The sequence below is a fragment of the Populus alba genome, chromosome 1 (genome assembly GCF_005239225.2).
Source record: "Populus alba chromosome 1, ASM523922v2, whole genome shotgun sequence".
NCBI lineage: Eukaryota > Viridiplantae > Streptophyta > Magnoliopsida > Malpighiales > Salicaceae > Populus > Populus alba.
The window spans coordinates 20483760-20498310 of record NC_133284.1 but is presented as its reverse complement, the minus strand read 5'-3'; the positions used below and the strand labels follow the sequence as shown (position 1 = coordinate 20498310).

General features: G+C 34.8%; 1 protein-coding gene and 3 non-coding genes across 4 annotated transcripts; all 4 read right to left on the bottom strand.

The window, feature by feature from the left end:
- Window positions 1-5670: 5670 nt before the first annotated feature.
- Window positions 5671-8564, bottom strand: LOC118042565 (large ribosomal subunit protein eL28z). Its single transcript, XM_035050270.2, has 4 exons — window positions 8420-8564; window positions 8155-8332; window positions 7656-7819; window positions 5671-5967 (listed from the first exon to the last, which is right to left on the bottom strand). Exons 2-4 carry the CDS (start codon window positions 8300-8302, stop codon window positions 5839-5841), a joined length of 441 nt encoding a protein of 146 aa, XP_034906161.1. The 5' UTR covers window positions 8303-8332; window positions 8420-8564; the 3' UTR covers window positions 5671-5838.
- On the bottom strand, window positions 6687-6777 carry LOC118042610 (small nucleolar RNA R24). Its single transcript, XR_004686482.1, has one exon. It is a non-coding gene; the product is annotated as a small nucleolar RNA R24 (small nucleolar RNA).
- On the bottom strand, window positions 6804-6894 carry LOC118042612 (small nucleolar RNA R24). The gene has a single exon (XR_004686484.1). It is a non-coding gene; the product is annotated as a small nucleolar RNA R24 (small nucleolar RNA).
- LOC118042611 (small nucleolar RNA R24) lies at window positions 7102-7191 on the bottom strand. Its single transcript, XR_004686483.1, has one exon. It is a non-coding gene; the product is annotated as a small nucleolar RNA R24 (small nucleolar RNA).
- Window positions 8565-14551: the final 5987 nt, after the last annotated feature.

Sequence of the window (14551 nt, the reverse complement as noted above, 5' to 3'; positions counted from 1 at the left end):
AAGACATCAAGCACCTAATCTTTGGATTTCAAACAAGTGGCCCAAATTTTCCTGGAATGATCATAATAAAACTAACAAAGTACAATGCACCTCTAGGAGACTTATCAATCATAGAGCAAACATCAATATGAACTAAATCAAGAACATGTGATCTTCTATGTGAAAGTGATCTTTGAAATGCAACTCTATGTTGTTTACCAACTAAACAATGAGTACATGTGCTCAAAGTCTATACCTTTTAAAGGAAGGTGGTTCTTCTTGGTAATGATGCCAAGGCCTTTCTCACTTAAATGTCCAAACCTATTATGCCATAAATCAGTAAAGAAATCTTTAATTGAATTCACCTACCCCTTAATCACCTTGGTTTGTGACATATAGAGACCCATCATCTTCCCTTGATCAACAATTAAAGAATTTCTGGAGAGCTTCCATTTACCATCTCCAAAGTAATTGTGATAGCCTTCTTCATCAAGAGTACCTGTAGAGATCAAGTGTAGGTGCATATCAGGCACATGCCTAGCATCTTTGAGTGGCAACTTACACCCAATATTGGTTTCCAACTAAATGTCTCCAATGCCCACAACACTAGTCATCCCTTGATTTCCCATCCTAACTTGACCAAAGTCACCAGCAGTGTAAGATGTGTAAAAATCACATCGAGGTGTAACATGGTAAGAAGCTACTAAACTACAACCTAGGTGGTATCCTAACATATAAGATTAACACAACCATCATCACAAACAATGGCAACATCACCATCAAATCAACTACAGCTATGTGATTATCTTCATTCTTATCTTCGTCTTTACCCTTTTTATCTCTTTTATACTTTCTACAATCTTTTTGAATATGCCCCGGCTTGTCACAATAATAACACTTAATTCCCTTCCTTGACTGGGATCTTCTTTTTGGCTTACATTTGCCTTTTTTATTGCTGAATTATCTATCTTACTTATTGTGCGAGAACCTACTTTGACTTCTCCCTTGATTTTTTGTAACAAGTGCATGAGACTCGGAAGTGCTTGTCCCTTTCCTCCTTTTCTATTCATTAAGGATACTATCCTTCACTTTCTTCAAAGTGATCTTTCCATCCAAAGTAGAATTGCAAAGTGACACCACCAAAGTCTCCCAACTATCCGGCAATGAATTCAATAAGATTAGTGCTTGCATCTCATCAACTAACTCAAGATTCATCAATGACAACTGATTCAGGAACCCTTGGAATTCATTTATATGCACTAAAGTATCTTCACCATCTTTATACTTCAAATTTACAAGGTCTCTAATTACAAAAACCTTGTTTTGTGCACTCTCTTTAGCAAAGGTTTCTTCCAGCATCTTCCAAACTGTATAGCAGTCATGTTCTTGAGAAATATGATTAATGGACTTAGAAGATACCTATTTTCTAACATTAGTGGTCGCCTTTATGTTAAGCCCATTCCATTTTGCCTCATCTATTTCATTAGGCTTTATTACTTTACACTCAAGCAGCAAAGCAAATCATTGAAATATAAATGATCCTCCATCATTGTTTTTCATAGAAAATAATTGGAGGAAGTGAGCTTCATCATGCCTGAATCTTTCTTTTCCATTTTAACTGCACAAGAAATTCAATCTACACAATCAGCGCTCTGATACCACTTTGTTGGGAAAGTATTCAACTAACCGGACAATTTAGCCGGATCACAATTCAAAATTCACAAGTTTCAATCATTTTTCCTCTTTGTACAATCAAAATTAGGATTAAACAATCAACAAAATAATGCAAACAATCACATAAATCAATACCAAGATTTTTATTTGGAAAACCTGTTGCGGAAAAAACCACGGGATCGTAGTTTACCTAAAAACTTTCACTATCAACAAATAATGGGTTCACAAGTGTTCTTTCTCATATTTAACTAAGGGTTACAATACACATATCATCAAGAATAATCTATTCTTGGAATACAACAAGATTAAAAGGAGAACTATTTAAAAAAAAAAAACTCACAACACTGATAGCCCTATTTTCTATTAAAACGACTAGCTTGCACACAACTAATCTTCGATTAACTGTTTAGAATAAAGAGTAACGTGTTTAGAAATCTCTATTAAAATCTCAGCTCGATCCAACAATGAACGAGCTGGAATTCAAATAAAAAAGATAGACTGCTCTAACGCCTCTTCTTCATTTCTGTCTCCCGTTTTTCTCCTCTCTTTTGCTTTAATTCTCCTACTGCCGCTACAATGACAATTTGTGTTTTTTTAAAATAGGCAAGTTGCTACCTCTTGCTAATTAAAATGTGTGGTGCCACCATCACATGGTACGGGACCGCACACAACAAAAAAGATAGTTACTCAACAGAATTTCTTATAAGGTGTAAACGTCAGATCATTTTGTAGGAAATTTGTACTTGATTCACTTTTTGAATGTGCATCAATTTCCTCTGGTTTGTTTGGTTAACATTTGTACCTTGACCTTAGGCAAATATGCAAGGCAATGCCTTTCATGGAGTTTTTGTTTATTCATTGAGATGAGTCATAAGATTGGCAACTTTCATGGGACAATCACACTGGTCGTTGGTGCTAGCTTCTACTTCTTCTATTTAAGGAAAAGTAATTTATGAAGGATTTGCCTAACATGTGCACTAAAAATACATATTAAGAGTCAGGAATCCCGCTTAGATATTCATGAGTCGGCAATGGTGTACAGGACAAGTAATTCTGGGAAATAATGATTGCTTTTTTAAAGTTGGCGTGCCTTCTTATGGTGTGGCTTTAAGGGTTTTGAAAAGGAAAACCCGGTTATAAACCAGATGCCTCATCCTTACAGCTTAGTTTAGACATCTAATTAATGAGCCGAGCCTGCTTTTGTTGATCACTCTTTCCTGTAATATTTTTAGAAGCCTAACACCGAAGACTAATAATGGCTCTAGTTGCAAAAGAAATAGACCCAAATCCATGTGTTACTAAATCCTGAGCAATGATGAAACTCTTGCTCGGTTCACGAAAGCCAGCTACTGAAGGAGAATCGATAGCATAAACGCGAGATGATCCACGTTGTCTTTGGCAGCCTTGCAGTTCACTTAGAAAAAGAAAACATGCCAACCTAAAGTATTTTTCTAAATTCACTTGCAGAGTGACAATTGAAGTGGTGTGGCTTTAATAGCAAATAGCATTAAAGTGAATCAAGGCTTGATGTGTTTGATGGAAATACAAACTGAATCCATGTTTTTTTATGTGTCTTTTTTATAACATGAAAGACTTGTTAGCTTTTATTGACACCTATGAGACACTTGATCATAAATTTAACATGCTTTCATTTGTGCATTCAACTGTAAAGTATTTTCTTAAGAAAGTGATACAACCATTTAAAATTATTAAATACTATACATGTATGAGTTTATGGAGGGAGGACGGAGGACGGAGGAGGGAGGAGGTTCTTCAAGAGTGGCAACTGAGCAAGTGCTGCTTAGGATAGCAAGTAATGGAGAAGGCCTCCGTGTACTAAATCAATGCTTGGTGAAAGTACAAGATGAATATGAAAATGGGTTTTCTGTCGTTTTTATAGCATAAAATGGTACGTGAGATGACATGTTAAACACGGGATACATCATCATAAATTTAATGTATGGAGCGCTGTGAATTTCTATTAAGTTGAAGCCCAGGATACCAAGTATGCTAGATCTTATATTGGATACACAGCTCAATATATAGTGTTAGTGTGTGTTTTGCGTTGACATTATCAATAAAATAGATCTATTCTCCTTCCAATGAACCAATCTATCTCTCTCTCATTTCCTAGGTAGTTGCAAAAATAGGTCGGCTTCTTCCAACCTATTTTGCATTTTTTGCCAACATCTAGAAAACCCACTGTTAATGTTAACACAACAATTTGTTTAGCCGAGATGACGAGTCTTCACTCCATTGTTGGAGGCCTGTCGCGTGAAAAAGAGAGACACTGTACATGCCCAACATCTTCCAACGTCGTCTTATTAATGGAACAAAGAAGGAAGAAATAAAAAACAAAATCCACTTGCTTCGTATCATCAACAGATCGTATTAATTATAAATGGAATGAAAGAACAATCAGAACGATTAGTGTCTTTGTATACATGAACCCCATCTCCAAGATATTGACTTTGCACACAAGTTGCGCCTCCGTTTCGAGCTGATGGACCAAACTCTGATCTCCCTCGAGGTTGATCCTGTCTTGCTTGAACACATTCTCGTAGCTTGACATCAATTTTTTCAGTTTTCCTTCCTCGAGATGGGGGAGTCATGAACGTGTGAACATTCATGGGCCTGGACAATAATGAGTCACTATTAAAAAAAAAAAAAACCTAAAGCATCAAACAAATTTTACATCTTAATTACTCTCGATACGACCATGAATCAAGCATAAAAAATCGTACCCAGTTCTTCAAATCTTCAACTACATGGAGTCCTGTGATGAATCACGAGAGCTTCCAATCCGGCTACTTTTTCTAGTGCTTCCAAACCTGCTACTTACTTGGCGTGCATATGCCACAACAGCCCTGGCCCATCTCTTGATATCAATCTTGAACTTGTTTGAATCCAGGTCTTTTAGTGATTTTCCTGGTTCTATCGATATCTCCTTGAATGAAAAGCATCGATCAGACCGCCTGCGTTTTGCCGAGACCTGATCGTCCTTAACAGCTTTGCTGGTCAGTGAAAGAGTTTTCTTGAGAGACATGCTTAATGTTGTTGATTTTGCCGGCTTTTGAAAGCAGCAGCAATGCTGCAAATATAAACAAAGACCATTGACGGTTTTATATGTGGCTAGCCAGAGAATTAAACCAAGGCAAGTAACATATTATTCTAATTAATGCGTCCGAGTACCAAACTAACAATTATTGACTTGACTTTTCAACATTATTCTCTACTTGGTTTTTTCTACATACCACAATTTCAATCTATGGATTGTGGCGTGCACAGAGAGGTTTCTTGGAAAGGAGGGTATATCGACTTGTAGTTAATTAAGCAACGCTATCAAATTCATTTTTTAGTGAAAGTTTACCTGCTCAAGTAGTTGTGTCTCACAAACCTTCGAGTTATCATTACTTGTTGCACCGCACCAGAAATTGTCCAGTTTGTTACCCTACATATATTTTGAAAAGCTTAGAGAATTTTCTTTATTGTTCATATCAGTCAGGAAAACCATTTTTTTGGTGCTGTCAAAAACTTTTTCAAATAACAAGTTATGTAACTCCCATTATTATTTAGCCGGATGTAGTGAAAATAGTAGTTTGTTTGTGTTTCTTAGTATTAATGAATTTTCTATTATGAATCATTCATTTCTGATTGTACTTCTTATTCTAATCTTCTTTTTAAAAATTGTCCAGTTTCTGTAGTCTTAATACATAACAACGGTTCCAGTCTCTCGTGCCTGGCAACGACGAACACGAATATTTACCAACAATCACAGCACAGCCCAGCCCTCAGCCCCAAGGCGTGGTCTGGGCAAGCAGAGCTTAATTTCGAGAGATCAGTTTCCAAAAACATTCACGTACAAAGCGGTAGTGTGATTGTTAACATGGATAGGGGCTCGATTGATAGTGATGAGTAATTAGAACACGAGTCCCTTAATCATTTCTACGACACCAGTAATGTGGTTGTAGATGTAATTGACTACATATATCAGTGGAGAAATCTTAGCCTCAACCATCCAAAACTGCAAACGAAATTATCATGGAAAAATCACAAATCTATATAGTTCAACATCTAAAACTTAAATAAACATCCCAGAGCACCCAAGAAAAAGGTCATCAAAAATAAAGATTTTGGCGTCACTTGTCTCCAGCACAACATCGCTTATTTATTGGAACTCTCAAATCATTTCCTCAAAGCTTGTCTATTCCTCTTCTTGACACCAGACTTGGATACCTTCAGACTCCTGTGCACCACGCTCAACCTTGCAAGGGCTGCTTTCTTCAGATCAGGCCTGTAATTGTTATCTGCAACCTGCAGTAGCAAAACACAGATAATTTATTAACAAGCTCAATGCCATTGAAAAACAAGAAAGAAAGATGACTATAGACACTGCAAAAGACAGCTTGGCATGGCACGATAAGTGTTAACACAGATTGATAAAATTGGAGAGAAGTGGTTATATCTTGCACTCCAATGTATTGTGCGGGCAAGTAAATGTTTGTACTTGAGCTTACCATCAGTAGAAATGTATACTACACGTCAAAAAATCATTATTTGGACAAAGGTCAGGAGCCAAGCATAACAGATACACTTTTTTCAAATAAAGGGCTCTTGCACTAACATGCAAGACAGTTAAATCACTGCATATAAATCTCGGACTTGGACCAAGACAGTTAAATAAAACAATGATTAAAAACACTTTTTTGAACATCTAAAACATATCATGTTTGACAACCTGAAAACCAAACAGCATCTAAAATGGAATTTCAACAGGCATTTAAAATCGGATTTAAATATTGAAGTGAAACCCACTTTAATCATAAAATCCAGCATCATTTTTCGCTGAATGAATAGAGTGTGTTAATAAAAGAAAAGGCAACTTGAAAATGCAAATCAATTCTCTGAATTATACAAGTGGTTAAGACAATGAGAAGATGCTGCTTCATTCAGTACAATGTGACATGAATCTAGGCACATGACATGTATGTAGGCACCACTGGCCATACATATCAGTTAGTAGCTACAAGGAAAAAGCTTAGAAGCCAAGGGTAACATGTATATTTCATTGAAGAAACCCTACAAAAGGGCTCTTCTTACATGTAAAGAGCTCATCACTGCAAAGAAACCTACAAAAGCATAACAAGTAAAATTCATTGAAGCCAGGTGTAACAAGTATATTTCATTGAAGAAACCCTACAAAAGGGATCTTCTTACATGATAAGTGGTCATCACTGCATACGAACCAGCTGGTTTAATGAAACAAGCACATTTTTCAATCTTGAAAATCTAACAAATATTTAATATTAAGTTTCAAAAAACTCATTTAATATATTTGAAATTGTACTAAAATATTGAACGCAGGCACAAAGGTCTCTTGAAATAGATAGGGAGCATCAATCAACTAGCCAAAACTGGCCATAAATATCAACGGATCACCACAATCAAAAAGCTCAGAAGCAACGCATAACAAGCATATCTCATCAAAGAAACACTACAAAAAGGCTCTTTCACATGTTAACAGCTCATCACTGCATAGAAATCCATGACTTGAGCCAGTTGGTTGTTCAAAACATGCATATAATTTCCATCTTGAAAATATAATAAGTATTAAATATAAGATTTCTAAGAAACCATTCAATATGTTTGAAGTAGCTTTGAAATATTAAAAGCAGGCAAAAGTGAATAAAGTCAATATAGCACCTTAATAATAGGAAGAGGGTGCTTCATTTTCAAAGAAAACTAAATCTCTGAATAATGAAAGCGCATGAACAAAAAGGTGATGTTGTTCGATCTTATTCATAAAATGAGACATTTCATCACATGTCAACGTAGGAATTTAAACTCCAGTGTGAAAAGGCAAAAACAACATAAATTCTCATAGGCTAGAACAAAAACTATCAGTTTTCAACCATTTACAAACAACTGAAACAATGTTACGAACTCATAATATGTGAATAAACATTCAAAGCATTACAAAATAATGAAAGACCTCTAATTACCTGGTTTTCCACAGCCTTGGCCATGCGGCTGAACTCCTTCTTCATGACAGACTTGTGAAGCAAAGCAGCAGGTTTGTTCTGCTTCTTGGTCTTGGTTGTAGCAAGAACCACAGCTTGATCCTTGTCCGCAGGCTGAATAGTGACAGTTTTCTTGTTTGCCAACCCTGTTTTATCCCGATAAAATAATAGCAAATTTTCTGTTATATGATTTCAAAATTATTAAATGACCAAATATAAGTAAGTCAGGAACCATCAATCAAACAAATATCAATTATTTATGTTCTTCTGTTTTGCTAAGGAGATACAGGACAAATCTGTTCAGTACCACCATGCTTAATTTTCCCTTCCGAATCTTAATTTTCTAAAAAGAAAATTCCAAAACAAAACATAGAAACAACGCAACCCTATAAATTAACTAAATCAAGCAGTAATGTTAGATCAAACAAAATCTTAAACACACAGTTCCTTTCCACAACACTGTAAGAAAGAAAGAGAGTACCAGAATGCTTGTAAGAGTTAAGGTTGTAGAGATTGTTGTTTTCTTTGCTAAACTGAAGGCTAGCAGTTCCTCTTCCAAACTGCTTCACCAAAAATGAGTTATTCTTCTTAACTATCTCCCATATCAGTTGTCCTGGTACTGTCGCCATTTCAAGTCCTCTCTTCTTCTTCTTCTTTCCCTGCACATGCAACACACGAGATCCAAAATCTCTATACTCGGTCTTTGAAACAAAAATAAATAGATATTGAGAGAGAGAGAGAGAGACCTGTTATATTTACGGTTTTGGATGGGAGCTGCCGAAGTGGGGGAGGATTGGCGTGGTGGACAGAGAAGACCGGCGGGGGGGGGGGGGGGGAGTTCATGATATATTTATATTGAAACCCTAGGTTCTGCTTCTTTAGGGTTTTGGATTTACTAAAATACCTTCTTTCATTTTGGGCCTCTGTAATACTTACCTGGATCTTTTCATTCTGGACCTTCCCTTTTTATTAATGTAGGTCCAAGGAAATTTAACCATCTCTTTTCTTTTTTTTTTCTTTTTATATTGTTTTTTTTTTTCAAGACGAAAAAAAAAAATCTTACTCGTATTTATTGAAATTTTAATAATATCCCTCTTTCTTCTAAAGTGAAAAAAAATTCTTTAATTTTAAGGATTTATCTAACCACATAATATAATAATATAATACCCTTTGTAAAATATGAAATGTTCCTTTGTATCAAAATTTTAGTTTTGTTTAATGTATGTTTTGATTTTTTGTCTCATCCACGGTAGCAATTAAAAATTTGTAAGCAGTTTCTCATTTACCAGAGTGTGTGTGAAAAATAATGGTTTTATATATATATATATATATTGATTTTTGGATTAGATTTCACAATATCAATACCTTATTAATTACTTGTTAAGTAAAGTAGTTAATACAATCCAAATAAAATCAGATTTGGATTTTGGCATAAAATTTTATATCGTCCAGTTTTACGTTATTAAGCATAACTCCAAATTAAACGTTAGATCAAGTTAAAACTTTACTAAATAATTTTTAAGATATTTTTTTATATCGGGGTAAAATTTCAAGTGAATTAGAGTTTAAAAAGACTTGCAATATATGTTAAAACATGTTGTATGAATTTTGTTATTTATTTTCTTTTGACTTGTGGTCTTCGTATTTGGCAATGATCATTTTTCTATGAGGATGTGAGCGCTTGTTTTAAGAATTTTCTAATTTTAGAAGAATCTTTAATATACTGCAACATAATTTTCAAATGTGATAAAGATTCATTAATGTTTCAGAATCCTTTTCTTAAAAGGATTTCTTATTTATCATAGTTACACAAGGAAAAGAGGACTGGTGGTATTTAATAATAAATTAATTATTTTTATTATTTTCTTTCATGTTTGAGCTCAGTTAACATACTTTGAGTTTATTATAAGTAGATAAATATTAGCCCACAAGTTTTGAGTTCATTATGGTTACTTGTTGAACTATTATATAAGATTTTGTAAGCTGAAATTTTCAGCAGTCATTGATGAATAACACTTTTGAATTTTTTAATCTTTACATGTGAGAGAGATTCTTGTATTCTTTTGGTTCTTGAATGAACTAAATATGACTTATCAAAGATTAACTGGTTTTGTGGCGCCATTCGACTTTATTCCAATAGTGTTAGTGCCTTGAACATGTTTTCATTGTGTTACACTTCTATCAGACTTCGTTTGGATTTCCGGGGTCAGATCTTAATTTTGATTATGGGTTGCATAACCATATAATCATGAGGTTCACATTAGTTGGTATTAAAGCTAGGCTCCAAGAACAAATCATATCTTTCTGAATTTTCATTTTCCTAGTGTTTCATTAAGTTTTTGGTGTTTGTGTCAATCTTTTTCTTCTATTAGTCTATAGTATACTACAAAAACAAAACAAAATAAAAATCAATATTTCATTATGTTACTGTCTCTAACATATCAGTAGCATAAAAGTAAAAAACAAAAAAAAAAGACACGTTATTCAAAGCTTGTTGCAATTATGTCACAAAAACATAACTTATAGAGAATCCTAAGCAAACCACCTTAGAATTAATTTAAATTTCATATATTTGCTACCGTGATGAAATCACACTATATATTAAATTTAGGCTTATTTCAATATCGTTTTTTAGAGATTTTAATTTGGGGTTTAATTATGCCACAAATTGGTCATACACATGGTTTGATACTTAGACATAAGACAATGACCTATAAACTAAGATCTGTAGTGTGTATGGTATCAGGATGCTACATATTTAATTTTGAGTTCATTCTGATATTATTAGGTCTTAGTCTCGATTCTTGTGTTTTAAAATTACATAACAAGTCAGATTTGTGCTAATTTTCAAAACGTGTTTGTATTTTGTTTATTTTGACCATATTAATTTATTTTTGTCATATTGTGTTTATTTAGGAGTCAAATAAGTGTCTTCATTAATTTTCATTTCTTTTTTTTTTTGCGTCTTCGTTTCATCTAAAATTCATACAAATTTGCATTGCTACTCGCAAAATCATAATCATAGTTTTGTTTTGCTTGTTTTCAGTATATTTATTGATTCTTAAGTCTATATTCATAAATTGAATGCGTTACAAAAGCCTCAAACTTTGATTGGCTGGATTTTCAGTTTCAAAATAATCGAAAGAAAACAAGTTGTGAGGTAAAAGATATAGTGAGTTTATTAGAGTGAAAAACCTACTTTTGAGTGAAACACGAGGGACGTGAGAAAATTATTTTTTGATATCACTTACCACTTTTTACAGGTATAAGGATGCGGACCAACATAGAAACACCAACAAGGACCCATTACATGTTCCAAATGGACCAATGACTTGGTCCAAGACAAAGACATTGAAAGACGCATTAAATGCATTGGTTTTGAAGGTTTTCACCAAGTCAGAATTGGAAGGTCCATTGGAGTATCAAGAGGAGACCCTAGTACATCTTATCCATGTGCAAGAGAGGTCCAATACAACCTTATTTGGGCCATGAAGTGAGGACAACAAAGTAAACAAAAGAATCCTACTACAACTTAGAAACAACATGGTGGCTACCTTTTCCTTTTGTTTTTAGGATTAAGGGGCTGCATGGAAGGCTATAAATAAGCCTTCAATCAGTTCTGTACTATTTTAGTTTATTCTTTTCTTCTCATGGCAGAACATGGATTTAATATTAGGGGCTTTATTTTATTTTGTTAGCTACAGCCCAAGGCTTGTTTGGGCTTAATTAATACTTTATTTTAAGCTAGGATCCAAGGCTTGTTTGGATTAAGTTATGAGCTTCTCATATTAGGGTTTTGGGCCAGTTTTGAGTGGACCTCATATAAGTCCATATAAGGGGTCTATTAGGGTTAATTCTTCAGGAACTATTTAAACCCATGTAAGCCAAAATTTCGGCAGCTTTGATGGATTATTATTCTGAATTTTTCAGCTTTAACGTGTGAGAGTGATTCTTGCATTCTTCAATTCTTGAACGAACTGAATCTGACTTATCGAAGATTAACTGGCTTCGTGGCGTCATTCTACTTATTCCAATAGTGTTGGTGTCTTGGGGCAGGTTTTCATTGTGTCACTCTCCTATCAGACCTATTTCGGCTTTTCGAGATCATATCTCAATCTTGATTGTCGGTTACGTGACCACATGATCATGAGGTTTGCATCAATTGGTATCAGAGCTAGGCTCCGAAACAAGGTCATATCATTCTGTTATTTTTGTTTTTTTTTCTTTTCTTTAGTGTTCCCTTAAGTTTTTCAGTGTTTGCATCCATCTTCTTGTTCTTCAAGTCTGCATCATCTAAGCAAAAAAAAAAAAGTTTATATTTCATTTGGTTACTGTCTTTAATCATATCAGTTTATTAAAAAGAAAAAAAAAAGAAAAAGAAATAGAGAAGAGAGTGATTAGTTGAAATTTAAAGGATCATTCAATTTTTACCGCAAAAACACAAATCTTAGTGAACCATAAGCAAACCACCTCGGAATCAATTTAAACTTCATATTCAGTCTATTAGGGGTGGGATTGCATCATATATCAAAGTTGGGCTTATTCTAATATTATTTGCTTGAGGTTTTAATTCGAGTTTCAATTCTGCCGCAAAAATACTACTCTTAGTGAACCCTAGGTAAAACACCTTGGAATCTATTGAAACTTCATATTCTGAGTACTAGGTATGCGGTCGCACCACATATCAAATTTGGGATTATTTTGATATCGGTTTCTGGAGGTTTTAATTGGAGGTTCAATTCTGCAGCAAACTGATCATACAAGGGGTTTGGGTACCTAGACATAAGAGAATGACCTATAAATTGAGTATTAGTGTTTTCATAGTATTATATTACTAAATATTGAATTTGAGGTCATTTCGAGATCGTTTGGTCTGGGTTTCAATTTTGTTACGTAAAAATTGCATAATAGGATAAATTTGCGTCAAGTTTGAGAACATGATCTATACTGTTTAGATTTGTTTGAATATTTTTATTTCTATTATATTTGGGTTGTCTAGGAGTTAAGTAATTGTTTTTGCTAATATTCGCTTTTGTTTTATTTCTTGTCTTCATTTCGTCCACAATTCGCACGAATTTGCATTGCTACTCACAAAATCGTAATCGTAGTTTTGTTTTGCTTTGTTTTTAGTATATTTTTTTTATTCTTGAGTCTAAAACTTATAATTAGAGTGCGCCGTGAAAGCTACTGACTTTGATTTGTTGATTTCAGTTCCTAAAGAACAAAAAAAAAACAAGTTGTGAGGTAAAAGGCGTAGAGAGCTTAATAGAGTGAAAAACCTTGATTTTTGTTTCGTGTGATACACGAGAGGTGTGAGGATATATTTGTGCTACTGACCAAATTTTGCATATTCAAAGAATGTCTGAAAACAACGAATCAGCGACACAAAACGCTGACGTAGCTTTCCAATTGCGATCCATAGGCTAGCAACTTGAGTTGTTGTCTAGGATGTACAAGGATTTGAAAGATGAGGTGAATTCGATAAAGTAATAGAATAGTGGGGCTGATCGCCGGGGAAATACGGTCCGTATGGCTGCACGAAATGTCAGATCTGATTTTAAAGAGTTTGTTGATGAAAACATAGATGGGGGTAAAAATGACTATGATTTTGCATCAGCTGGCCAAGGAATCAGGTCTAGATCAAATAAGGCTAAGAGGTATGTGAATTTCCATGGCATGAGCACTTATAAAGATATGGATGGGGACTTGGACACCATTAAACTGAAAATTCCTACCTTTCAAGGTAAAAACGATCCCGAGGCTTATTTGGAGTGGGAGAAAAAGGTAGATTGGATTTTTGATTGCCATAGCTATTCTGAACAGAAAAAGGTGAAATTGGTGATAATTGAGTTTACGGAGTATGTGTTGATTTGGTGGGATCAGATTGTGATTAGTAGGAGGAGGAATGGGGAGCGACCCGTTCAGACTTGGGGGGAGATGAAAGACTTAATGAGGAGACGATTTGTGCCAAACCACTATTACAGAGACTTATATCTGAAGCTCCAAGGTCTGAATCAAGGTTATAAGACAGTAGATGAATTATCACAAAGAGATGGAATAACAATGATTTGGGTTAATGTTGTTGAGGATAGAGAAGCCACCATGGCTAGATTTTTTAATGGGTTGAATCGGGACATTGCTAATGTGGTTGAGCTACAACACTATGTGGAGCTAGAGGACATGGTTCACATGGCGATAAAGGTGGAGAGACAACTTAGGAAGGGGCATGCTCGACCACCATTTAATTTGGGTTTTTCATCATCTTGGAAGCCGAATCTAAAAAGAGAGGGTACTATCTGGTCAAGATCCTTTGGTCCTTCTAGGACTGAACCACCAAAGGCTAAAGTTGAGGTCCCTACTGATGCCAAAGGTAAATCTGAAACTCAACCTAAATGTACTCGTGATGTTAAATGTTTCAGGTGTTAGGGACATGGATATTATACTTCAGAATGTCCAAACAAGAGAATCATGATGATTAGAGATAATGGTGATGTGGAATCTGAAAGTGACAGTTCTAATTGTGAAGGCATGCCACCATTGAAGGATAATGATGGGGATGAGTTAGCATTACCGGTTAAGGAGTCCTTGGTTATAAGGCGAACACTTCAGGTTCAGGTCAAGGAAGATAATACTAATGAATAAAGGGAGAACATATTTCATACGCGTTGTTATGTACAAAGCAAGGTTGTGGTTCCGTTTTCGATTGGGAAATATGTTGATGAAGTTCTGTGCGACGTGGTACCAATGCAAGCAAGTCACATCTTATTGGGGAGACCATGGCAATATGATAGGAAGGCAATTCATGATGGGGTTAAAAATAGATATACCATTGTAAAAGATGATAAAACCATCACTCTTGTACCTCTTACACCCAAACA

What these genes read in the sequence shown, in the direction of transcription:
- LOC118042565 (XM_035050270.2), bottom strand. Translation starts at nt 8,302, where the DNA reads ATGGCGACAGTACCAGGACAACTGATATGGGAGATAGTTAAGAAGAAT. An exon ending in TAACTCTTACAAGCATTCTG is followed by an intron (nt 7,820 to 8,154) that starts GTACTCTCTTTC and finishes GGGATAAAACAG; the next exon opens with GGTTGGCAAACAAGAAAACT. An exon ending in CCAAGGCTGTGGAAAACCAG is followed by an intron (nt 5,968 to 7,655) that starts GTAATTAGAGGT and finishes TTGCTACTGCAG; the next exon opens with GTTGCAGATAACAATTACAG.